The sequence below is a fragment of the Miniopterus schreibersii genome (assembly GCF_964146895.1).
Source record: "Miniopterus schreibersii genome assembly, chromosome: 11".
NCBI classification, from domain to species: domain Eukaryota; kingdom Metazoa; phylum Chordata; class Mammalia; order Chiroptera; family Miniopteridae; genus Miniopterus; species Miniopterus schreibersii.
Genome location: NC_138111.1, coordinates 53,653,331 through 53,679,346, shown reverse-complemented (window position 1 = coordinate 53,679,346; position 26,016 = coordinate 53,653,331). Strand labels below are relative to the sequence as shown.

The 26,016-nt window shown below is 36.2% G+C and overlaps 1 protein-coding gene across 4 annotated transcripts in view; it reads right to left on the bottom strand.

Annotated features, from left to right (window-relative positions):
- Positions 1-2,569: 2,569 nt before the first annotated feature.
- CNTLN (centlein) overlaps positions 2,570-26,016 on the bottom strand; it is a gene marked incomplete at its 5' end in the record, with an annotated part of 188,269 nt that continues 164,822 nt past the window's right edge. For all 4 annotated transcript variants that reach the window (XM_081151643.1, XM_081151645.1, XM_081151644.1 and 1 more), the window contains 3 exons: positions 2,570-3,269; positions 12,963-13,040; positions 15,501-15,686. In XM_081151643.1, the coding sequence (XP_081007769.1) occupies positions 3,168-3,269; positions 12,963-13,040; positions 15,501-15,686 (366 nt within the window). In that variant the 3' untranslated portion in view covers positions 2,570-3,167. The remainder of the gene's footprint in view (positions 3,270-12,962; positions 13,041-15,500; positions 15,687-26,016) is intronic.

The window sequence follows — 26,016 nt, the reverse complement described above, 5'->3', positions numbered from 1 at the left end:
ATGGTCTTCTAAATTTGCAGATTTCCGATACTGGCTTTATTTTGTTTGCTGTGTAAGTCCAGGGATGAGAATTACCGAGCTCCTTAAATTCACCCGTTGAGCATCTTTAAGGGGCGGATCCCGCCCTTGGTGGAGAGGGCTCCTTCTGTCTATACCCTATGATGGTGCTGCCAAGAGGTGTTTGAGATTTTGCAGCCTATGAACTCTGTCTTCCTTCCCCAAATAACACAAATAAATAATCATTCTAAGTGAAATCTATGCTTACCTTGCAAAGGCGGCTTCAAGGCGAATTCTCCGGCAGCCTCCGCTTCCTCTAGCTCGTCAAACCTCAACACCTGCAGCTCCTGAAATGGTTCCCAACGATCACCACGTCCTGTTATTCACACGGTTGTGAAGTCTCCCGTGTGTGTGTGTTGGATGAAGCCCACGGCCATACTGAAGAACCCCCTGGGGGCAAAGAACTGAGGGCAGCCTCCAGCCAATAGCTAGCAAGGAACCGAGGCGCTGGCTAAATCTGCGAGGAACTGAGTCCTGCCAGTTACCCGAGTGAGCTGGGAAGCGGGTCCCTTTGCGCTGAGCCTGGGCATGACTGTAGTCTTCTGAGACATCTAGTGTCTGAGAACCCATTCAAGCTGCGCTCCTGTTCCTGACCCAAAGTAAACCGGTCCAAATAAATGTTTTAAGCCGCTAAGTTTTAGGGTAATTGTTATGGAGCAGTAGATATGAAGACCCATGTTTCAGAAATTCCTTGTAAAACCCGTGATTACTGGGGGTTCTTTTTACAGGTGATGGGTCTGGAGAAGAGCTTGTGCCTCACCCAACCCCAATCACCTGTTCTCACCAGCCCATACTTTCTGAAAAGACCACAAATGCAGGTTTTGGAGATAGAAAAACAAAAATGATAAATGTGATCAGGGAGAAAAAACTTAAAAAGAAAAATATTACCGCTATCTGCCTATTAGAAAGGCTAACCTATAAAGTACCAACACCAAGTCCTGAAGAGAATGAAGACCAACTGGCCTCTCAGCCTTTGCTGTGGGGCTATAGAATGGAATAGCCATTCTAGAAAACAGTTTTGCAGTTTCTTACCAAGGTAAAAACACACTGCATGACCCAGCAATCACACTCACGGGCATTTATTCTAGAGAAAGGAAAACTTTTGTTCATACAAAAACCTATACAGATTTTACAAATGTTCAGAGAAATTTTATATGCCATAGCCCAAACCTGGTGTATTAGCCAGGGTTCCTCAGAGAAACAACCAACAGGATGTGAGTGTGTGTTCGTGTTGATGGAAAAACTGTGTGATGGTTACATAATCTACACATGTGACAAAATTTCCTAAAACTACACCCCTCAAAAAAAGTGAATGTAAAAACTTGTCAAATTCATATGTGATCTATGCCAATGTCCTGATTTTAACAATGTACTATGGTTAAGTAATGTCAACATATATTGAACTCTTGTTGGCATAGGTACAGTGTCACTGTATAATAAATGCCACGCTTTGCCACAACTCAACAGCAAAATAATCCACACTCCAGTACGCCTTAAACGTGTGACATCTGAGCCATCTTCCTCCCTCCTGTTTTGACATGATGGGTACACGCTGGTATTTTTAAAATCGCAGTGGGGTGGTGTTTGGGCACTCGGCGTGCTGCCAAGCTCTGTGTCACCTGGACCTGCAGTGCGCCAGGCAGCAGTGCAGATGGGGAGGGCACCGTCCCCGGTCTCTGCTGCAGCCACTCACCTCGACTACGGCAGTGAGAGCAGCCAGGAACAACGTGCAAATGAAGGAGCATCGCTGGGTTCCAATAAAACTTTATTGATAGACACTAAAATCTGAATTTCATATAACTTTCACATGCTACAAAACATTATTCACCTTTAAAAAAAACACTGGATAATGTAAAAACCACTTTTAGCCTATAGGCCACACAAAAACAGGTGGCAGGTGCCTCGGCCTTAACCGCATGGGACCTATTCTTAAGGTGGGGGGAAATAGCAACAAAACAAGTGAGCAGATAAAGTAGATCATTTTTCTGTTATAAAGGAAATTAAATAGTAAGGTGGCCAGGGACTGTGTCTCTGAAGGAATACCTAACATGAACCTGAACCGTGAGAAGGAGCCAGTCGTGAGAAAGTTAAGTACGGAGAAAGAGGGTAACAAGGGTAAAGACTGGAGGAACGTGCAAGTTTGGTGAATTAAAGGAAGCAGACAGCCCGGCCGGGCGTGGCTCAGCGGTTGAGCACCGACCTAGGATCCAGGCGATCGGGGTTCGATTCCCGGTCAGGGCACATGCCCGGGTTGTGGGCTGCAGCCGATCAATGACTCTCTCATCACTGATGTTTCCATCTCTCTCTCTCCCTCTCCTTTCCTCTCTCTGAAATCAATAAAGATTATATATATATATATATATATAAAAAAAGGAACCAGACAGGAATGACATCACTGTTAAGAATCTAACTCTCATTAGTTGACTACAATAAGATCTAGCCTAATTTTATACACTGGATTTGTGGTCCTTGCTAATTTATATGACCACACAAAGAATTATGAATTTAAAAAAAGAGAGGAGAAAATGTTTTTATTTTTGTCAAATAGTGCTAGGAAAATACAGTATCTCTTATATGATCCAGAATATTGAGACCAAATATAGTTGGACCACACAAATTACTTCACTAAATGCTCATCCTTAAGTTATGCTGCTTCATGTTATATTTGCTTATAATACAAATGTTTTTGCTCACTGGACGATTTAAGGCCATTTATAGCAGTTTTATTAAAAGCCTAGTTCCTTTATAAAACTTCAAAGATTAAATCCTCAGTTGACATCTTTTTCTTTTTATATTTAGCCCAATTTGAGTGTGTCAAACTTGTTCTAATTTCTTCTAATGCACTAGAAGGAAAATAATTTTTAAGTTTGCATTGATTTGTGGCAACATTTGTATTCAACAATCAAATGCTACACTACTTCCTTTTAAATGGCCATGCACTTAATTATTTTCACTTGCTCAGCAATTAATTAGTTTCAGGGACTTCTATTTTGGTATTGAACCTGAATATTGATAGGTGGAGCAGATACTGTATCAGGATCTCAACTAATGTTTTCCAATCACACCACATACAAAGTTTTCACATTTGAAAAAAGTTCTCCATTATAATATCATCTAATATCTTTCATAATTGTGAAATATACTTCAACCAGTTTCTTTTTTTCATTTATTTTCTCCAGTACTGCTTCTAGTAAATATGAGGCAAAAGGAAGCTGTAAGAGAAACACAGGGGGAAAAAAAGATTATCAAAACTCCATATTTTCTTCAGTTCAAAAAATATACTAAATATCATTAAACCATTAGAACTCAGCTGTCTGCAACTTTGCACCATAATGGTACCTTACTGGGTCTCTTTTCAACTGATCTTGCTGGTTAGTGTGGGTAATTTTGTCTTTTACAATAAAAATGATAAAAGAGCTGGAGTAAAATGAAAAAAGATAAACGCCTTATTGAACAATTCATGGTTTACTGACCATGTTAATGATGTAATCTGCAATACAAGCAGCGAAGCCATTTATCTTCAATCAGCTGATCAATAGCAGGTTACAGTCCTCTCCAGGGCCCGCAGGCCCGCGGAAGTAGTGCTGTCTGCTCATCACTCATGAAGGAGTGAGAGAGAACTATCAATACCCTTGTCTGTGTTAGAGCTGAACAGAGTCGTAGGGTAAAATTTCAGAGGAAAAAAATGGCAAAAGTATACCCATTGATTAAGTTGTTATAGAAAAGTTTGTTTGGCATATCAAAGTGTAATACACATGTTGCAAACTGCTGAGTTTATGAAATGTAGAGTATATTTTTAAATTTCATAATTTATAAAACTTTCCTAGTAGTTTTATCGTTCCCTCTGCTTCACCGGCTGCCAGCAGAACTCCAGCTCTTTGTGTTTGAAAAGCGCCCAAGGACCGCCCCTGGCCTGTGGACTCCCTCGGATTCTCTTCCCAGCTATTTAGGCTCACAGACGGAACTCATAAGTTCATTAAGTCACTTCTTGGAGTTGTCCTTCTGATTAACCAGGGAAAGGCTAAGTTTGTTTTCCCGACTATATTAATGAGAGTGCTTTTCATGCAGACCCCTTCCCAACAGGGAAGTAGCATCAGGTCCTTTTTTGTGCCTGGGTGACCACCCACCGTGTCACCTGAGCCAAGACACCCTCTGAATGAGCTGCCAGCTCTGCTCAGCTCCACTAGGCTCAGCTAAGGTGATTGCAGTTAGCTAAGCCAACCAGAATGGTTCCTGCCCTATCAAATCTATTTTAAACAACAAACCCAACAATTACGCTGCCTCGGGTTTCATTTCCGACGGCACAAGCCAGGGACTACGAAGCCCAGAAAGCCTGCCTGACTTCTTTCTTTTGCATCCAAAAGAAGCGATGCCCCTGGTGATGACAGTGCAGTTACACAAGCTTGCTCTTCAGTACAAGAGGAAAAAGGAAAAGGTAAAGGGGTGACACTGTGAGATTTCTTACTACAAAAATTCAACTAGTGCATGAGAATGACAAAGGAGAGTTTTGCTGGTCGGCACTGCAGTCTTAGAGGGAATCTTCCTAGTGCTTCTGGCTGTCCCTGCTAAAAAAGGTGATTTCTATTCCTGCAGGATTTCCCCTGATTTCACACAGATTTCCAGGTTCTCTTATATGGACACACTACTGATGTTTGCCTTTAGCCACTGACAATCTCAAATTCATCACTTACACTTACAGATTGTGGCTTCATTTAGAGGTGTTTCTGTATAAAGGTAAGATATGAATGATGGTTGGAGACGTTGAGAGCCACCTGGGAAACATAACAAAGCCTAAAGACCATGACTGGAAAACATACTTATATAACCTAGAGCACCAGCACTAACTGGAATGTATTCCCTAATAATATAAAATTAAAAATTTTTGTGTTGAAAGAAAAAAATTAAAATAAGGGTAACTTTTTAAACCTACAGGACAAGATTAACATTCTAACCATTTTTATTCTTGTTTTTGGTTTGAAAACTATTATCAAAAAAGATAGTGCTTAAAAAATACAAATTGACTTTAATCTAGCTTGAGTCTTACTGAAAGTGAAGATATTAAATTTTATGTTTTACACCTGCTTTTACAAAAGATATGATTCAGTGAGACTTAAGAAAGGCCAATGCAGTTGGACTGTTATAAAATGAATAGTGCAACCCTGGCCAGTTTGTCTCAGTGGTCAGCCTGCAGACTGAAGGGTCCCGGGTTTGATTCCAGCCAAGGGCACATACCTCGGTTGCAGGCTCGATCCCTGGCCTCAGTCGAGGCACATTCAAGAGGCAACCAATTGATGTGTCTCTCTCACATCGATCGCGATCGCTCTCGCTCTCTCTTCTACTCTCTCTGGAAAAGCAATGGAAAAAATATCCTCAGGTGAGGATTAAAATAAATAAATAAAATGAATGAATGGGGCAAAATTTAGTATAAATCAATATTTATATACACCATGTATACATATACATTATGTATTTATATATGTATATTATAGACACATTTAAATGGATAGGATATACTCTGTTAGCTTATAATTAAAAGATTAAACAGCCAAGAATGCTATCAGGAGAAACAATTTATAATTTAAATTTGGCACTGAATTTTGAGCCAAGAGTCCTAAATGTTGTTTATTTTCCTGGATATATATACAAATACATACACACACACACACACACACACACACACACACACACACACACACACACACACACACATATATATATGTATGTATATTATATGTCTTAAATGTTTATTTTTCTGGATATCTATCTATCATCTATCTATCTATCTATCTATCTATCTATCTATCTATCTATCTATCTATCTATCTATCATCTATCATCTATCTATCTATCATCATCATCATCTATCTCAGAGTTCTGCCGAAAACTGACTCACAGAGACGGCAGTATTTGCTATTCTCAAACTTCGGCAAAGGCTGTAACTTGTTTTACTTTCATTATTTTCCCCAATTTTTTATAGGAATAAAATACACATAATATAAAATTCACCTTTTAACTTTTAACCACATGTGTGTGTTTTTTCTGGAAACATGCAAATAGGCTTGAAATTATTAAATCTAAAAAAAATCCCAGCAACCCTCTGAATGGAGAATTTTAAGCTTTTGCTATTTCAGCTACATGTGAGAAATTGTGTGGGTAACTGAGTGTGTAGGTTTATGTGCGTAAGACAGGATGACTGTGAGAGTGTGAGTGTGTATAAGTGTGACACAGAAAGCAAGAGAGTGAATATGTTCGGAGTTGAAATGAGAAGCTGGTGGGAATGCAGTCTGGTGCAGCCACTGTGGGGAAAAAGCATGGAGTTTTCTCAAAAAATTAATGGCACTGCCTTATGACCCAGACATTCCATTTCTGGGAATATATCTGAAGAAATCAGAAACACTAATTTGAAAGAACGTATGCACTCCTTTGTTTATTGCAGCATCGTTTACAATAGCGGAGATATGGAAGCAACCTAAGTGCCTGTCAGTAAATGAGTGGATAAAAAAGTGGTGGTATACGTTGCAATGGTATATTACTCGGCCTTGAAAAAGAATGAAATCTTACCATTTGCAACAGATAGATGGACCTAGAGGGTATTATGCTAAGTGAAGTAGGTCAGTCAGAGAAAGACAAATACCATATGATCTCACTTATATAAGGAATGTAAAGAACAAAATAAACTAACAAAATAGAAACAGATATAAATATAGAGAACAGACTGAAGAATGCGAGAGGGGAAGTGTTTGGAGGGCTGGGTGAAAAAGGTGAAGGAATTAGAATTACTAATTGGTAGTTACAAAACTGTCCCAGGGATGTAAAGCAAAGCATAGGGAACATAGTCAACAATATTGCAATAACTATGTATGGTGCCAGGTGGGTCCCTGAAATATTGGAGGAACACTTTATAAAATGTATGATTTTCTAGCCACTATGCTGTACACCTGAAACCAATACACAATAATGTTGAATGCAAAATGTAATTGAAAAATAAAATTTAAATTCAATAAAGTTCTTATTTCACATATGCTGTGTCCCCCAGCATTAGAAAAGATTGCCTTAAATGCATTTGAATTTGAATTTCTGTCTACTGGCCATAACTATGAATAAATGAGTTAAATTATTTTATTTCATTTTCTTTCAGTTTACACATAAGATGTCCCTCTATTTTACTGAAATTGATACTGCCTCTTAATATATGACAAATCTCAGAGGGAAAGTGTATGATCTTTTTAATGTATTGCTGAATTCAATTTGCTAATATTTTGTTGAGGATTTTTGTATCTATGCTCATCAGGGATATTGGCCTATAATTTCTTTCTTTGTAGTGTCTATCTGGTTTTGGAATCAGGATAATGCTGGCCTAGTAAAATGAGGTTGGTCTTCCAATATATTAAATCTATTGAATATACTGAATAGTCTGAGGAGGGGTAAGTGTTAATTCTTCTTTGAATATTTGGTAAAATTCAACAGTGAAGCCATCAAGTCCAGGAATTTTCTGGGGTGAATTTACTTTTAAATGTATTCTCTTTTTTCTCTTTCAATATATCTCATATTAAGAAATTAATTTTTTTTATCCTCACCTGAGGATATTTTTTCCATTGCTTTTCAAGAAGAGTGGAAGGGGTGAGGGGGAAGAGAGAGAGAGAGAGAGAGAGAGAGAGAGAGAAACATGGATATGAGAGAGACACATCAACTGGTTGCCTCCTGCATGCACCCTGACCAGGGCCAGGGATGGTGCCTGCAACCCAGGTACGTGACCTTGGCCAGAATCAAACTTAGGACCCTTCAGTCTGTGGGCTGACGCTTTAACCACTGAGCAAACTGGCCAGGGTAAGGAATTCATTTTTTAAATGGAAATATAATCCACATAACATATTGTTCACCGTTTTAAAGTGTATAATTCATTGGCATTTAGTATATTCATAAGGTGGTGTGACCATCATCACTATCTAATTCCAGAACACTTTCATCACCCCAAGAACAAACCCTCTACCCATTAGTAGCTATTCTCCATCTCACCCCATCCCTGGCAACCATAATTTACTTTCTGTCTGATATATTTGCTTATTCTGGACATTTCACATGAATGCAGCCATACTATCTGTAGCCTTTGGAATATGGCTTCTTTCCCTTAGCATGAGGTTTGCAAGGTTCCCATGCTGTAGTATGCATGTGTCAGTTCTTTCCATGTACACACATGCTACATTTTTTATCCATTCATCAGTTGACTGACCTTTGGTTTTCTTCCATTTTTGAGCTATTATGAATAATGTTACTATGATCATTCAGGTAAAAGTTTTAGTATGGACATATATTTTCATTTCTCTTGGGTAAATACCTAGGAGTTGACTGATAGGTCATATAATCCCCATCTTTAACTTTTTGAGGAACTGCCAGACTGTTTTCCACAGAGACAGCACCACTTTACATCCCCCGCACCAAGGCATGAGGGTTCTAATTTCTCCACATCCTCGTCAACACTCGTTATTATCTGTCCTTTTTATTACAGCCATCTTACTGGGTTTTAAGAACATATCTCATTTTGGTTTTTGGGTTTCATTTTCCTAATGGCTAATAATATTGAACATCCTTTCATGTACTTATTGGCTATTTTTATATCTTCTTGTAGAAATGTCTATTCAAATCAATTTTTTTTTCTTTTTGTTGCTGAGTTGTAGAAGTTTGAAATGTGTTCTTAAATAGTTAAATTTCACTGAGCTAAGCCACACAGACAGAAGACTGGGCTGAATTCATGGCAAATCATGAGTCCTCGAAATATTGTTAATGAAACACATACCTACTAAATTTTCTATGGCTTCAATTAGTGACGTACCCTTCCTACCAAATCTGATCTACCTCTTTTGGTCCCTAAGACTCTTAAAGTTATCATCTTTCTCATCATGTAGGGCATTAAACTTAACCACCTTTGGTTTCTGCCTCCTGACCCCTTCATCTCATCTCATTTCTGCCATTGAATCAGTCACCGCAAGGAGGATCGCATCTATCTCATTGTTTCGATGGCTAGGGCACGTGCAGGCCCTCACTGCCCTTTGCCTACGCTACCTTCTTGCTCCAAGTCTCTTCTCCTCCAAATCAGCCTCATGCTGACCTCACGTATTCTTCTAAAGCAGAGCTCTGATGACATCCTTTTCTTACTCAGAAGCTTTTGTAGTTTTTTCCAGACCTACTTTTCCTATCTCTGTTCTTTCTCCAATTCACTAAACTACAAAAAACTAATTTGGGAGTACTCCCATCCTATTATAGCCATTAATTTGCTTTTTGTCTTCTGCCATAAATTGTTTTGAAAAACATATTAATGTAAAAAGAGAGATTAATACAAGAAAACATGTTCAAAGAAATTAAGGCAGTTATGTCTTAAAAAATGAAAGTAGAGCCCGGCTGGGCATGGCTCAGTGGTTGAGCGTTGACCTAGGATCCAGGCGATCAGGGTTCGACTCCCGGTCAGGGCACATGCCCGGGTTGAGGGCTGCAGCCAATCAATGACTCTCATCATTGATGTTTCTACCTCTCTCTCTCCATCTCCTTTCCTCTCTCTGAAATCAATAAAGATATATTAAAAAAAAAAAAAATGAAAGTAGATATTAGAGGGTATGTTTTTTTTTTCAGTTTGATTCTTATTACTAGAAACCTATAAGGATAAAGGTTAGGTGTAGATAAAAACCAAATACATAAAAGTACCAACTGCATCAGAAGTATGTGAAATACTAACATATATTTGCATTCTGTTTTAAATATAGGTAAGTTAAGATTTTCGACCTTTTAGTTCTCATGCACTTCTGGCTGACAGTAGCAGTAGGTATTGTATTATTGTGTAGTCACATATTGCCACATGGCAGAACAGCTTTTTATTTTGTGGTTAATATTTTACCAATATAAATTTTCAATAAATGAATGTAGAGAAAAGTTTCTTTAACAGGAAACAATTCTGTGGCCTAACCCTTACACAAAAGATAAAACTACAAGACTAGATCAGCTCCTATGATCTCAGAATTCTATTACATAAAGCAGTGATTTTCAACCTTTTTCATCTCGTGGAACACATGAACTAATTACTGAAATTCTGCAGCACGCCAAAAAATATATTTTTTGCCATCTGACAAAACTTAGATATAATTTTAATTGATTTACCAAAAAAATAATTATAATTATCTACCCTTTTTGCTCCAAAATGATTTTTTTTTAAAAAATCAAGTGCCTGTACCTGTATATAAGGATTTCTGTTAGCAAGAATCAACCAATCAGATGCAACCTTATTATGAGACATGACCAATAAGATGCAACTCTATGATATGACCTATATATTTATGGCTCAAGAAAGGGCATTCACGCCAGAGGGTTATTGCTGTGTTGGCTGCTGTCATTTTTTCATTTGACAATCTAAGAGAAAAGAGGTCAGTGTCCCTGACTAAACAGTCAGGTGTTGCATGTTTTAACAATTCTTGTAGCACACTGACTGAAAACCGCTGACATAAAGCACCCAACCTGGAGGGAGGACATCAAAGTAAAGTTTTTCTATAATTTTATCTTCAAAATATTTTAATAATCAAGTATCAACAATGAATTGTTTAGTATTTATTTCAGGGATGTATGTACACAATTATCCACCAGCTTAAAGATCACGAAACCTCAGCTGCACGAAGCTGTATGCCATAAACAAAATAAAGCGTATGAATGAGCATATTTACACTTTGCTCACACAATCCCGTGAGCATCACTGAGGCTCTAAAAAAATGGTGGACAAAGGAAACCTTTTCTAAAATTCAGGACAAATGTAATTGCTGGAGTAGAGAGAGAAGAAAACTGGCTAGAAAAAAAGAGACGTTTTCCATTTTATAGATTTTTCTCTTGGGCATAATTAGTATAAAGTGACATCAAGTGCAACAAATGAAGTTTCTATTTTTTTCTCACAAAATTCAAAGACATCAGCAAAACCACCTATGTCAGTAATAAAAATAAAAAGTCTTTGACTTTTTAAATGTTATCATGCTGTCACAGTGGAATAAAATTAGCTTGAAAAATGATCTAAAGGCACACGCTGCAGTTCATTACGTGTTACAGCAACAGCAGCGTTTCCCAGTGTTCATAAAGGCTGCTCAATTAAATTTACCTCAGTCAATAATTAGGAGTCCACAAATAAACCCGGGCAATTAAATCAATACTGCCAGGCAATTATATTCCAGAGTCCAGGCTCAGTGGCACAAAAAGGCACTATATCAAACTACAGTATTAAGCAGTCTAATGCCACTTTCAACAGGATTTTTTTACACTAACTGGCCAGAGTAAGTGTACATCCAGATCACGTAGAATGTGTGTCTCTGTCTCCATGTGTGAGTCAAAAAAACCCAGGCCTGGCGTCAATTTAGCTTTTGTAAAATGTAATAAAGATTTATACATATAGAGTTTTTATTTTTATGTTCATAACTGATGATAAAAATTTCCATATTGAAGGGTCATTTTTACAAGTTGAACATTAAAAAAAATCATTTAAAAGTTTATTTTTATTCTTTTTAGCTGAAAAAACCCCCATAAGAATCATTATTGGATTCCTTTGATCTGCCAGACACTGGGCTGGGTGCTGGTGCTGGGCATGAGATATGATTAACAAATGGCATTTCTTCTCAAAAGCAAGTTGTCATCATAGAAAGCTATGTTTAGTACCTGCACGTCTGCACTTCAACAACTGTAAGACCAAGCTTGCCAACCACCTTCTATTACTATTGAAGTGATTCTGAATACAATTTCAAAATGCATAAAACTGATATTAAAAATATGAATAGTTCATACATTATTTATTTACTCTTGGCTTTTTTAAAAGCATAGAGAAGTCTATTTGTTAATATAAATGTAAAATAATTTTCATTTTATGTCAGCTTTTACTTTTAACCTTCATATAGAAACATTTACAACTTTCTAAAACTCACAGGACAATAATATTTTTGCCATTTTGAGAAATATGTTTTAGCTGTTTCTATTCCATTTCATTTTTAAAATAAACAATTAGGTTGAGCAAAACAAACTATAATGAAAAAGTTTTAGAATACATTACATGCTGTCAGTGATGTCAAAACAAAAGCTGGCTCTGACTAGAAAAGCAAGGCTCTCACCTGCCAATAAACTGCCCTTGATCACTTACAAGAGGGGCGCCTCCCAGCAGACTCTATGTGTATTAAAAAACTACTTGAAAGGGAAGAAAAAGTATCACACAGGTCACAGCAGCAGTCTCAACAGACCCCTCCGGGACCTCCGCTCGTCTTGGCCTTGTCATCCTCTATGCAGCTTTCCACTCGGCCCAGAAAATGTCGATAGGAAAATGTTTGAGGGGCCTCTGGTGGAAATTTTTTCATTCTTTCTGCATTGACAGGATGCCAAATCAATATTTACTTCCCACTAACAAGCTGCTCGAGGTCTCAGTAGAAAATATTGTAGAGAATGCAGGAAGACACAGTAATAAACAGCTGTCTGGCTGCGAGGAAAACATGAATTGACTGGAAACAGGTCCATAGCAAAAGGTCACCGAAACCCATGAACTCCTCAGGTGTCCATATCAACTACTAACTTTAAAGACACATAATAAAGAATCTCTTTTTCCTACGAGGGCTGAGAGAATGGATCCTTTTCAGTCTAGCAAGCAGAGAGGTTGGCTCAATAATTTAATTAATCCATTTGTGAAGACCCATGTTGGCTCTTTCCCAACACATCTGTTTCGTGTGTTAAGTGCAGAAGTACAAATAGAGGGTTAACTTTCCAGTCTACCTGTCGGAATACTTCTGCACCTAACAGAAGCAAATAATGTGTAAGTATTTACAAAAAGTTAGACACCTAGTAAAAATGTAAGGCTTGGAATTCCTACCTAGATGTTTTCACATGGGAAGTAGAAAATGAAATACCTGTCCTTCAAGAAGCTTCTGAATGTACAACAGCCACTCCCTGTCGTTTTCCGCATCTGCCTTTGTCCTTGTGAGTTCCTAAGGGAGGCGAATAAACACACGGGTGTTAACTGTATTTAAACAAAGCAGTTCATACTATTAGACATGGACTAAATCTAGAGAGATGTCAGTAGAACTGGGTTCAACAAAGAGCAGCCTCTTTCAAGAGCAGAGAATATTCAAATCCATGCTCTCTACTATTTAACTTATAAATATTTACATACATGTGTATTTCTATATTCACAATGTAATTCAGTGATATTTTATTTCTGCCTTCACAGTGGAGCTCAAGGTAGGGACTGTGGTGGAGGTGAAAGTGATTGAAATAAAATGAAAAACAAGATGGAACTGTGTAGAAGAATTATTTACAAGTGACCCTTGTAAGATACATACAACGTTATACTCAAGGATCTGACTTGTCAATAGGTAACTAAAGAATAATTGTTACAATTAAAAACAAAATATAGTATGGAATGGCTCTGGTGTATTAAAATGCTTGTTTAAAATATCCAACTAGCTGATAGGCAAGGGACAGACACTCCAACTTAAAGTACTGAAAGTCACTAAATATTTTCAACTCACCAATTATCAAGGTAAAATATTCCTGAAAGTGTAATATACTCATATGTTCAGTTGATTATTTACTAAACTCATAGTCTGTTTACCAAAAAATACTTTTCAAAACAGGAACGGCTTGGGAAACTAACATTTGCTGAACTTTACTGTATGCCAGGTGTCAGGGTAGGCATTTCACCTAGGCTGTCTCAGTTTTTCACATGAATTTACTAGAGTTTGATGTATAGCTTAAAGAATATAAGTCAGGTGGTTTGGGCTCTGCTTGGCTAAGTCAAACTCAACTCTTCAGACCTCTGAAAGATGCAGGGATCAGTTTAAGCAGGCTCTGATCTACAGTTACATATAGCAAATATGTCAAGGTGTGTGGATCCTCCTCAGCACAGTGTGTTTCTACTGGAGTCCTTTCCCTTCCTGCAGGCCTTCCATTCAAGCTTGTGTGATATGCACACTGCAGTGCTGTGTTCTCTGGCTCTAGACTGCATCTGCCCAGAGGCAGGAGCCACTTCTTCATAGCAGTGTGTCATCTACTCTTTGGGACTGTAAAGAGATCATTTTTTAACCTGTCCAGTCAGAGGGGGTGCTTTTTCTAACTTGTAACCCAGCCCAGAGAAGACATCTTTTGAGACCACACAAAGGCGGGGTCCTATCTTCCAGAATATGTATCTGTATGTTCACATATGCACACACGAACACATACACACTGGAGGGGTTTTGCTAAATCTGCTTGTTTTAAAACTCTGAGGCAGCAGTGGGGCCTTAGCCTTAACTTTTTTTAGGTTTCTCATTACCAATCAACAAATTTTTAATCAATGTCTATAATAAGTTATAGCTAACACCCTTGCTAGAGATACTATTGTTTCCTGTGTGTCTTATATTTGGTGCTCTCTCTGATAATGCTCTGTATTTCAAAATTCAGAATTCTATAGAAAGCCAGAGACATTGTGGACAGGGTGATGAAAAGAGGAAACTCATAATTCACTATCCTATTCACCCACAGGATGAAAATCACCTCTGTAGGATTCCTCTGACCTCCTTTCTAAGAATTCTTGGCAGGTTAAAAACTTTTGCCAGTTGTAGCTCTTCTCTACTCCAGGTCTTCGAGAAGCTGCTAGAGGACTAGAGGATGTTCTCACACAAACACTTCAGTCTATCATTTTCTTTATTCACTGAGCAAATATGTATTGGGAAGCTGCTGGCGCCATCAGCTCTTTAGTCGTTCCAAACAATGAAAAACTGAACATTAATGTATTAAATCCCAGAGACCTAGCAGTGGAACAGGGCTGAGCATCCTCCCCAGGTTCACAGAGGACCGTGTGCAGCTGCGACACTGCTGTTTCTGAGGTAGTAACTACGTCAACGCACAGCGCCCTTCCCGGGGGGACAGAGAGGCCCCTGAAGACCTACACCTTCCGCACATTAATCCACTCGGACAGGAGTATTTCACCCAATTTAAAGGAGTAAGTGCATCTTTCTTTAATTTGACCCACAAAAATTTTGAATTTAGGTAGGAAAGCCACTAGATTAACTATGTTTTCAAATCTCACGCAGGAGGAAAGAATCCCCACATCAATGGTGACCCAGCTTAACCAAATCCATTCAAACTGGCTTAATTAAAAATACTAGCTTACAAGATATTAATTAAATTAAAGAAAATGGAGCAGACAGGAAAGGATAACTGACCTGAATAACAAGCAGTTCTAAAGGTTACACAGCCTTGTTTTTTCCTGTATTACAATTAAATTTCTCTAAAGGTTTTTGGGTTGGTTAATACTCTTGAGGTATCTTTCATTGGTGCATTAATAATCTTACCTTCATTAATATTACCTTAAATATAAAATTCTAAGAGTTCTAAAACAAATAAAGATATGTACTTAAATTCAATGTGCCAAAGCCCTTTATTAGTAAATATTTAAAAGCTCTTACCACTTCATCTTCTGTGTCCAGTATTTCCTCTAGATCTGATCGTGAAATGTTGAGGATAGAAGCTGCCAAGGTCTGGGCTTTATGAGTTGAGCTTTTACGAGCATCCTTGTTTCTCTGGATTTTTTTAAGCTCTCTGATTTGTCGCCTTAATGAATGGACATCAACTTGTAACTCTTTGACCAAAGCCTGTAACATATTGGAAAGAATGTGTGCTCATATGGAAGTAATAAATGAAGATTAAAGCGCTCATAACAGAAAAATGTGAATATACTAGCAAATCTTTTTTTATTAGGATTACTCTGATTTTATTTATTTTGGAACACAATGGATTGCTATTTATTGTCAGTATGCAGTAAAAGCGCTCTTAAATGACCATTTAACCAATTTGCTGGATTAACCAGAGTGCTCCAATCCCTCTTTCGGATTCAGCAACTGCTGTCCTGGTTGGGGAACCCTGCGGCAGGCAGGCTCCTTTTCATCAAGCCAGACCACAGCTACTCCAGCAACTGAGTGATGCCAAGAGTCAGTTCTATTTATTTCTGAACGTGGATATATTAGTTGTAACAGTTTAGTTACATAATTCATTTAATTATTACACAAACTGATGAATTATGACTGCAGAAAGAGAGTTGTTTCTATTTCATTAAAACTGGATTAGAAATGCTTTGGAAGAACTTGATAAAGTTGGGTAAAACTGCAATTAAATTATGGGTTGGCAATACAATACAAGATTTAGAAAATCATAAAAATCTTGGGATTGCTTCACAAAAGCCTTCAAGTTCTCCCTTTGAGAAATTAATAAATGCTAGCCCATACCATGCCTATGTGTGCATAAGAAAAAGACAGCCCTTAATCTAAGTGGACAGAGTCCCGTCTAGCTTTGTGAGCTGAGAGCAGACTAGCTAGATGTTTGGGATGTTTTCAATTTTTCACAAGTTCAAGCAATGTTGCAATAAATAATGGAGCTCAAATATACATTTTGAAACTCTAAGATATATCCCTAGAAGTGAAATTACTGATCAAAGCATATGTATAACTGTAACTTTGAAAGCTGTTACACAGTTCTCCATGTTGATAGCTCCACAAAGACTATATCAAAGTATTTCTTTCTCCATACCATTAGCAAAACACCAGTCTGGTATTTCAGTGTACTTTGTCTTTCCACTTTAAGTTTCATTTCTCTTAATAAAAACAAAGTTGAGCATCAGCCTTAAGAAATAATCATCTTTCTTTGTGGCTTTTTCTATTTTTTAGTGATTTATTGGAATTTTTTATATATTAGGGAAGTTATATATACATATATATATATATATATATATATATACCTGTTGTATGTATCTATAAAATTTTTTATACTTTCTATTTTTCTTTTGACAGTTAATTATAGTGTTTTATGCCAAGGGAAACATACTTTTAATTTTTTATGTACTCAATGAATCTTTTTCCTTTCTTACCTTTGAAATTAGTGTGATACCTTAAAACGAATGATCTATAATGAGATACAAACACATTTTCTAACCATGATTTTTTCCAGTTTTAATATTTTTATGTATTACTAATCATTTAGAAAATTACTATATAAGCTCAAACTCAGTTGTCCCACTACCAGCTATTAAAAGGTCCATCCTTTCCTCACTGATATTGTATGTGTTTATGTCAGTTTCTGGACTTTCTATTCTGTTCCACCTCTCTTTTTATTTATGAAGCATTAGAACATATTTCACCTAGTGAGGCTTTATAATAAAGGAACTATTTTTTTGGTAATTTTTGCTTGTTTGGTTTTCCATATAAAATTCAGATATGGTTTGTCTAGATTCCATTCCTCTAAAAAAAACCTTATTGGTAATTTTACTTGAGTCATGTTAAATTTTATTTGGATCATGTTAACATTTTAGGATGTTCATTCTTCCTAATCAAAGACCATGGTATTCCCTTCTGGTTGTTTATGTCTTTGTTTCTGAGGATCATTTTTAGGTTTTCTCTTTCTAAATCTAGTTTATTCCTGGGCATTTTACTTTTGGGGAGGGCACTTCTAATAATGATTACTGTTTGTATATATAAAAACTGTTATATATTTAGCTTACTGAAGTTTCTATAAATTGAGTCATATCTGCAAATATTGATAATTTTGTCTAATTTCCAAATTTTATACCTTTTATTTCTTCCTTTTCTTACGGCATCCGTGATTAAGTTACTCCTGACTAATACTGCATTGTAATACTAATGAGTATACCTGACTTGTTCCTGATTTTAGTGGGAGTCTGTCTACTTCCTAGGAAATACTATGCCAACTTTTGAGTTGAGAACCATATTTTAATATATTAAGAAATATATATTAATATGTTAATATATAATATATAGCTTAATGTAGTTAACTACTTACTAATTTTACTTTTATTTCTCATAAAAATTGGATATCAAATTGTCATAAATCCATTTTAGCACCCATATAATGATTTTTCATCATAAATCTATTAACAGAATTATTAATCATTTTTGTAGTATTGAATTATCTTTGCATTTCTGGAATAAACTCCACTTGCTGTGATGTATTATTTTTTGTTGTGCTGCTGAATTCTGTTTGCTAATATTTTATCTAGTATTTCTACATTAATAGGAGATTGGTTTCCATTTTGTGCACTCTTCCAAAATTCTGGAAGGATCTTTCTCTTTCCATGGTCTATAGTAGTTTTAATGAGACTGGATTTATCTGCTCTTTACTGATGGGGTAGCAGTTATCTGAATTTAGCTTAGTATCCATCACACATTTAAGTATTTAGTTTAACGAGCTTTGACAGTTGTTTGCATCTATGTAGCCACCACCCTACCCAAGATACAGAACATCTTCATAATCCACACATTTCCCTGTTAGCCTTTCCCAGGCAGTTCCTCTCACACACAGACAGCAACTGTTCTGATTTACATCATCTTATACCATTTTTTCTTGTTCTAAATGACGCATCAATGGAATAATGTACCACATATTCCTTTATGTCTGACTTCTTTTGTTTCTGGTGTTCTAAAGGTCTATTCATATTGTTCTGTGAATCTGTAATTTTTTCTTTTTCTTTTAATTAAATACAATAATTTTAATATATTTATACACACATATATAAGAAACCAACAATATTTTTTTTTCTGAGATAATTTATCTCTCATCTTTGCTTTGTCTGTTAACTTGCTTTCATCTGCTCCTATGTTTCACCGTCTTTTTGCCTAAATTCTTACATTTACTTCCACCTTAAATGTGCTTTTAAGAGGAAATTATTTCACTAATATTTGTAATTCACACTAAAGTATGAATCTGCTTTGTGGCAACTTATCAGTGGTGAAACTCCTTTCCTGCCATTTACTTTTCCTGTTTATTTCCACCATTCATACTCTGATATAGTTGTATACATACTGTGTAGCTTCATTTTCCAGGACTCGTTTTTGAAGGAGAAAAGTTTTTCCTGGATCACCTATTTGAGGAAAGTTATGTGGCACAAGGGCCTATACTAAGTTCCAAGCTGGTGAAATTTTACATATGAATTTAACTGTGTTCTGATGAATTCTATTAGTGAGGTTATTTTTGTTATGGTTTGGTTTTTTGTGTGTTTTTTGTGTGTTTTTTTTAACAATGTAAGCACTCTCTTTTCTTGGCTGCTATGAAAAGAGTTGCCTCCTACAGATTTGCCTCCTTGCCTGTGTAATTCTTCCTTAAGTTCTGCCTTCTCGTTGAAAACAAACCACTTCTAGGAAGCGCTTGTCACAAACCACAGAAGATCCATTCTACTGCTGCAAAGACGGGATTCAGGGTTTGCACCTCATGTGACCATCTTTGAAGAGTATGTATTTGCCTGACCTTTCAGAGGTCTGCAGCACTTAAGTATTCTCCCCTTGCCGTCTTATTTCTGCTTCCTTTTGCATGCCTTCAGTCTCACCTGGTTTTCACTGCTCTTCCATGTATTTTGAAATACAGAGTTTTAGCTGTCACCTAGGTTTTCTTTAAAAAGGAGTTGAATTTTTGTTTCTAATTCTCCTTCTCTGTTGTATGGTTCCAAGGGAGAGAAGGGGAGAAGTGGATTTTTCTCCAAAGTGAACATTTTTCTCTAATCTTTTATTATGAAAAATTTCAAACGTGCAGAAAAGTTTAAAGAAATGTATAGCACACAACTATGTACCCACTACCTATATGCTACAATTAAGTTTTGCTATACTTGCGTTATCACATACCTGTCTATCCATTGACCCATCTTACTTTCTTGATGCATTTCAAAGGAAGTTGTAGATACCTGTATAGTTTCCCCCTACACACAGCATTAACCAAAGATCAATATTTATTTATAGTTAATTTTACTACTTTTTTGAGATAAAAATTATATGCAGCAAGATGTGTAAGTCTTAACTGTATAGTTTTATGAGCTTTGGCAAATGAAAACACTAGGTACTCACACCCAGATCAAAGTAAAGAACATTTCCATCACTCGAGAGTTCGCTGTGTCCCTTCCTAGTCAACCCCCAAACCTAGCCCCAAGAGGCAACTACTCTCTGGTATTTTTTTCTCTCTATAGATTAGTTTTGCATGTTCCATAAATTCATATAAATGTAATCACACAATATGTATTATTTTGTGTTTGGATTCTTTCACTAATGATGTTTTAGAGATTCATCCACATTATTATATGCATAAGTAGTTCATTTATTTTTATTGCCAACTTGTATTTCATTATATAATTATAAGGCTGCTAGTCCATTTTCTTGTAGATGGACCTCTGGGCTGTTTCCAGTTCTTGATGATCAGAAATAAAATGGCAGTAAATATTCCTGAATACACATTTTGTGTGTATGTGTGTACCTATGTTTTCATTTCTCTTTGGGTAAATACCTAAAATAGAATTGCTGAGTCATATGGTAGGTGAATGTTTCATTATCAGAAACTTCTAGTTTTCCCTCAAATCTTGCATCACCAACAATGGATGAAAATCTCTATTCTCCAAATTCTTTCCAACACTGGGGTGCAGGGGGACGTGCAGGGGGGCATGCGCTGATCAATGTTTATCATTTCTTTCTCCCTCTCCCTCCCTTTCTCTCTAAAAAAATCAATGAAAACAATATTTTTACAAAATATAATTCTTCTCACTTACTGAAAAACATCACAACAACAATGAGCTATCACCTCACACACATTAGAATGGCTACTGTTAAAAAACAGAAGACAACAAGTGTTGGCAAGAGCATGGAGGCACTGAAACACTTGTGTGCTTTTGGTGGGACAGTACAATGGTAGAACTGTGCTCTGTCCCCAGGCTGGACACACTATTTCTGCATGAATCACACTGTTTTATCTACTAGTTTTACAGCCTCATTCGATGCTTGTTAAGGAAAGTCCTCTCCCTGACATTCTTCTCCTTCCTCAGCCATTTTCAGTCTTTTTCTTTCACTTATTTTTTGGACTCAGTTTGTCACTATCTGGATTACACTGACATTTAGATTAGTATTGGGATGAATTCTCATGTTTGCAATATTGATCCTTCCCATTCAGAAAAACAGTACTTCTCCCCAATTATTTAGTTCAGTTTTGTCTTTCAGTACTGTATAGGGTTCTTCATTTCTTGAAAGGTTTACTTCTCGGTATTTAACAGTTATTTTTTATTATTGTAAATAGAAATTTAAAAATAGCATTTTAAAATATTATTATATGTAAAGAATATTCTATTTTGTATGTTAACCTTGTTTTAAACTCATTGCCGAATTATCTGGTTAGTTTTAATAGTTTATAATTTTATTCTCTTAGATTTTCTAGGTACACAAATATGCCATTTACAATCAGTTTGATTGTATACATTCCTATAATTATGTGTTTTTCTTGTCTATTTGCATTTCCTGAACCTGTAAAGCAAGTATTGATAGTAGCAATGATAGAGGCATCTCTGCCTCAATCCTAAAATTTATATGGAACTACAAAAGATCCAAAGTAATAGCCAAAGTAATCTTTAAAAAGAACAAAGGCAGAGACACTGCATTTCCTGACTTCAAACTACACACAACTCATATAACCAATAGCAAAAACCCAAATAATCCAATTTAAAAATGGGCAAAGGACCTAAATAGACATTTTTCAAAGAACACATAACAAATGGCCAACAAGTACATAAAAAGGTGCTCAACCTCATTAATCATCAGGGAAATGCAAATCGAAACCACAATGAGGTATCGCCTCCCACCCTTCAGGATGGCTGTTACCAAACAGCTGCGGCAGCGAATGGCGAGGGTGCAGAGAAAGGGAGCCCTGCTGCACCCTGGGGGGAAAGCAAGCAGGTGCAGCACTGTGGATGCAGAACATCCAGAGGAGCCTCAAAAAATTAAAAATGGAGTACCATATGACCTAGCAATCTAATTTCTGGGTATATATCCAAAGGCAATGAAATCAAGACTCCAAAGAGATACACGCGCCCCCATGTTCACTGCAGCGTTATTCACAATAGCCAAGACCTGGGAACAACCTACGTGTCCATCGATAGGTGAGCAGATAAAGAGAATGCAGTACATATACACAATGGAATCGTGTTCAGCCATAAAAAGAAGGAAATCCTGCCATTTGCAACAACACAGATGGACTTTGAAAGCATTATGCTAACTAAAATAAGTCACCTTATGATCTCACTTATATGTGGAATCTTAAAAAGCTGAACTCTTGTAGCAAAGAGTAGAATGGTTATTTGCTGGGGGCTGGGGGCGTGGTGAGTGAAATGAGACGGTGGTCAAAGGGTATGAACTTCCAGTCATAAAGAGAGTATGTTCCAGGGATCTAACATACAGCATAGCGACTCTAGCTAAAAACACTGTATCCTATATTTGAAAATTGCTATGCGGGTATATTTAAATGTCCTCATCATAATTACAACAATAAAGTGGTAATTACATGAGGTGAAGGATGTGCTAACTAACCTTATTGTGGTAAACATTTCGTAATATATACATGTATCAAATCATCACATTGTATATTTACACTTAAACAATGTTACATGTCAATTATATCTCAATAAAGCTGCAAAAAAAGAACAGAAAAAATCGTAAGAGACTAGATCAGTGTGCCAAAGTATTAATAATTGCACATATAAAAATAAAAGTATAAATGCTCCACAAATGTTCTCACTAAAGAAGCAGGAAATTTATATGCCCAAAACATCTCACTAAATCTCACCAAACTAAGTACATACTGATAATTAAATGATTTAGGCTCCAGGCTAAATGTTGTTCTTTGGCTGATATTTATTTCACGGCTAACAAAAACCATTGAGAAGACGGAATTTGGCATATGACTTTCACATACAAGCCCATTAACAAGCCTATATCAGGGCTCAATCAAACTGAGCAAATACTTCTAGAAATTTCCCTTGTGTGTTTTATTCAGTTATTAGGAGAATTCAAAGCCTCTACTCTGCCACATATATCCAGCCCAGATGCTCAAAGCACTTGATTTTACCCCAGGGCGAAATTCCATATTCAAGACTAGATCTAGAACAGATGGCCACTCCACCTCTTCTGTAATCTTGCTGTGCCCTATGAATAAATGAAAAGACTAAAGGGAGCACAGATTCCACAACAGGGCCAGAATAACATTATTACTATTAATACTACTAATAATATTTATTAAGTGCTTTTGTATACAGGACACCCTAATAGCTCTGCATAGAATGAGTCCTGGTGATCATAACGTTTCCTGTAGGAACTATGTACGTTCTTTATGCTCATTAGAGAATGTGCACAGCTCTAGCCTCCACAGAGTTTTCAAGCTGAGCAGTGACTGGTACACTTGTCCAGTGCCATTCTTGAAGCAGATATAAAATCAATTCCTCAAGAATTTATTGAGTCCTGTTATGTGTCAGTTCTTTGCAGATAATGAATTTCAATGTCTCTGCTCCCACGTTGGCTATAATCTACTTGAAACAAAAAGAAAAATACAAGAGTTCACAGTTACATGTTAATTTATGTGTTGCGTAAAATAAATATTCAGGAGATGAATGAGAGCCATACTACTACTACTACTACTGGCACCACTACCACTAGCTGACGCTTAGATAGCACTTCTGGTATATTGGGCAATGCTTTTTCATCCATATTAACTTATGTAAATGCTCATCTCAGGTATGTTCCATTACTACACTCATTCCATAAATGGGGAAACTGGGGAGCAGAGGATTAAGTCACTTGCCTGCAGTAATATAGCTAGTAACTGGCAGAGTAGGGCTCTTACCTCTTAACTACAAAGTTAAAGAAAGGATTCAGAGAAGAGGAAGGCACTGAACTAAATAAGAAGGATTTAGAGCAAAGAGCAAAGAAGGAAATGTATGTCCAGAAAGAAGCAGAAGTTGAGCAAAGGCAGCAATGAGCACAATATGGGTGAAAGTTGAGAGCAGTGGGAAAGAATATTAGAATCTAAGCAGGATAGGGCCAAATTATGAAAGGTCTCAAATTTTAAATAAGGTTTAAGCTTAGATGTAATGCAGTAGGATTTAGAAAGCCACTGATGGCATGTTGCCTCAGCATGTCTACTAGTCCTAGGGCCTTAGGTGCAAGGAAGAGAAGAATGATATCACCTCATTCCTCAGAACAAAATATCCAGCCTCTGCCAGCGTTTCTGGTTTTGATATTAAGTTGCTGGTGGCTCCTTATTAGAAAAATGGATTAAGCAGCCAAACTAGTGGCAGTATCAAATATGCATTGGCCCTAAATACACAGTTAAGAAAAACAAATGTGAAATTACCACTAGAAGCCATGAGTGGTAAGGGGTGTTATTAAATACCAAACTGATATGTATTTTGTTATATAGATTAAATTCATAAAAACAATGTAAGACAGTGTTTTAAAAACTGTATTATTATGCATAATAATCAGTTAACTTGTTAAATGCAGATTATTGGGCCCCACTCCAACTGAGACTTTGATTCAACAAATTTGGGGGGGGGCCCAATGTTATGCATTCTATTTAAATGCAATAAAATCAGATGATTCTAATGTAGGTAATCTAAATACCAAATTGAAATATAGTGGAAAAGTTCCTAAAGAGTGCTAAAACCAGTTTATACCAGTTTATCCATGTCTGTTACCTTTAATACATAAGAAATTAATAAGCCACGAAACTACAGCAATCTTGACTGTACCTATTAAGACATCTGTACATACACTCTATACTATCTGTTGCCAAAAAATGCAAAGGACCAGTATGTTACTCTTGAACAACTAGAGATTTTATCATTAAATATTATTCATTAAATATTCATATCCTTGGACATAAATTAAAAAATTGGTTTTTAAAAATAATTTTTGCTGAATTACGTATGTGAAGAGCACCCATGACATTATCATGAAGGTCAAAAACTTCAAATCATAAAATTCATTCTTCTATTTTAAGAACTGATGGTTATTAATTCTTTTTTTTTTTTTTTTAAAGGGCAGATTAAAAGAATATTTCAGGGAAAACAATGATTAGCATTTTGAATAAATCTTATAATTATGCATTTCATATTTTACATCTTAGCTAAAAATACAACAAATAAAACCCTAAGCTGAGTATAAAACAAGAAAACAAAGGTTTATGAAGCTAAAATTCATAATAAAAACAGTTTTATATCATGAATTACTGACAATATTCAGTGAGAGTACTTATAAGTTGAACAGTGAGACTATTCAAGAGCATTGGAAAGAAATTATATTTTAGATCTGGAAAAGGTATATTATGTTTACTAAATTAATACTCTGCAATCGTTCAGGGCTCTCTGAGTTAAGCATTATGGGTCTGACTTTACACCAGCTGAAACCTTCATTATAGAGATAAAAGAGATAATTCATTCATTTTGTAGATACTTTTAAAATAAAAAACTCCTATAGTATTTATGATTTCCAAAGAAACAAAGTAAGGGATTTGTTCTAACTGGGGCACTATTAACACTGGCATAAAATCTTGTAAGCTCCTATTTTTAGAGGAACGAAGAATATATCATTATACATAAAATCTGATTATTAGTCATCTTACATTTAATCTATAAGCCCAGGAATATAATTTCTTATAAATAACATCAATTCCTAAGTGGATAAGGGAACTTGAGAAAATTCTACTATATATTGACCAGAGGCCTTTCTCAACTGGGGCATAAGAGATGCCAAACTACCAACCTATCAGGAGAGAGAAACCAAAAAAGGAAAAAAAATTACTTGAGAAAACTGACATAATAATATATATAAAATAATATACTTTAGTATACATTATATATAGGGTGTCCTAAAAAATATATATACACACTTTGAATAATTATAAAGGCAGTGTTTATTAAAATACATTTCATTTTCAAAACTGAGCTATCAGCTGTTAAAGTGTATATACATTTTGGGGGGACACCCTGTATATTCAGCAAGTATAATTGTATGTATCCAATAATGGTGGGGTTATTTGGGAAAGAAGACAATGGTAATGTTATTTTACTCCACAGTGGGACAAGGTTTAACTTCATTTTATAAAGATTACATAAATTGA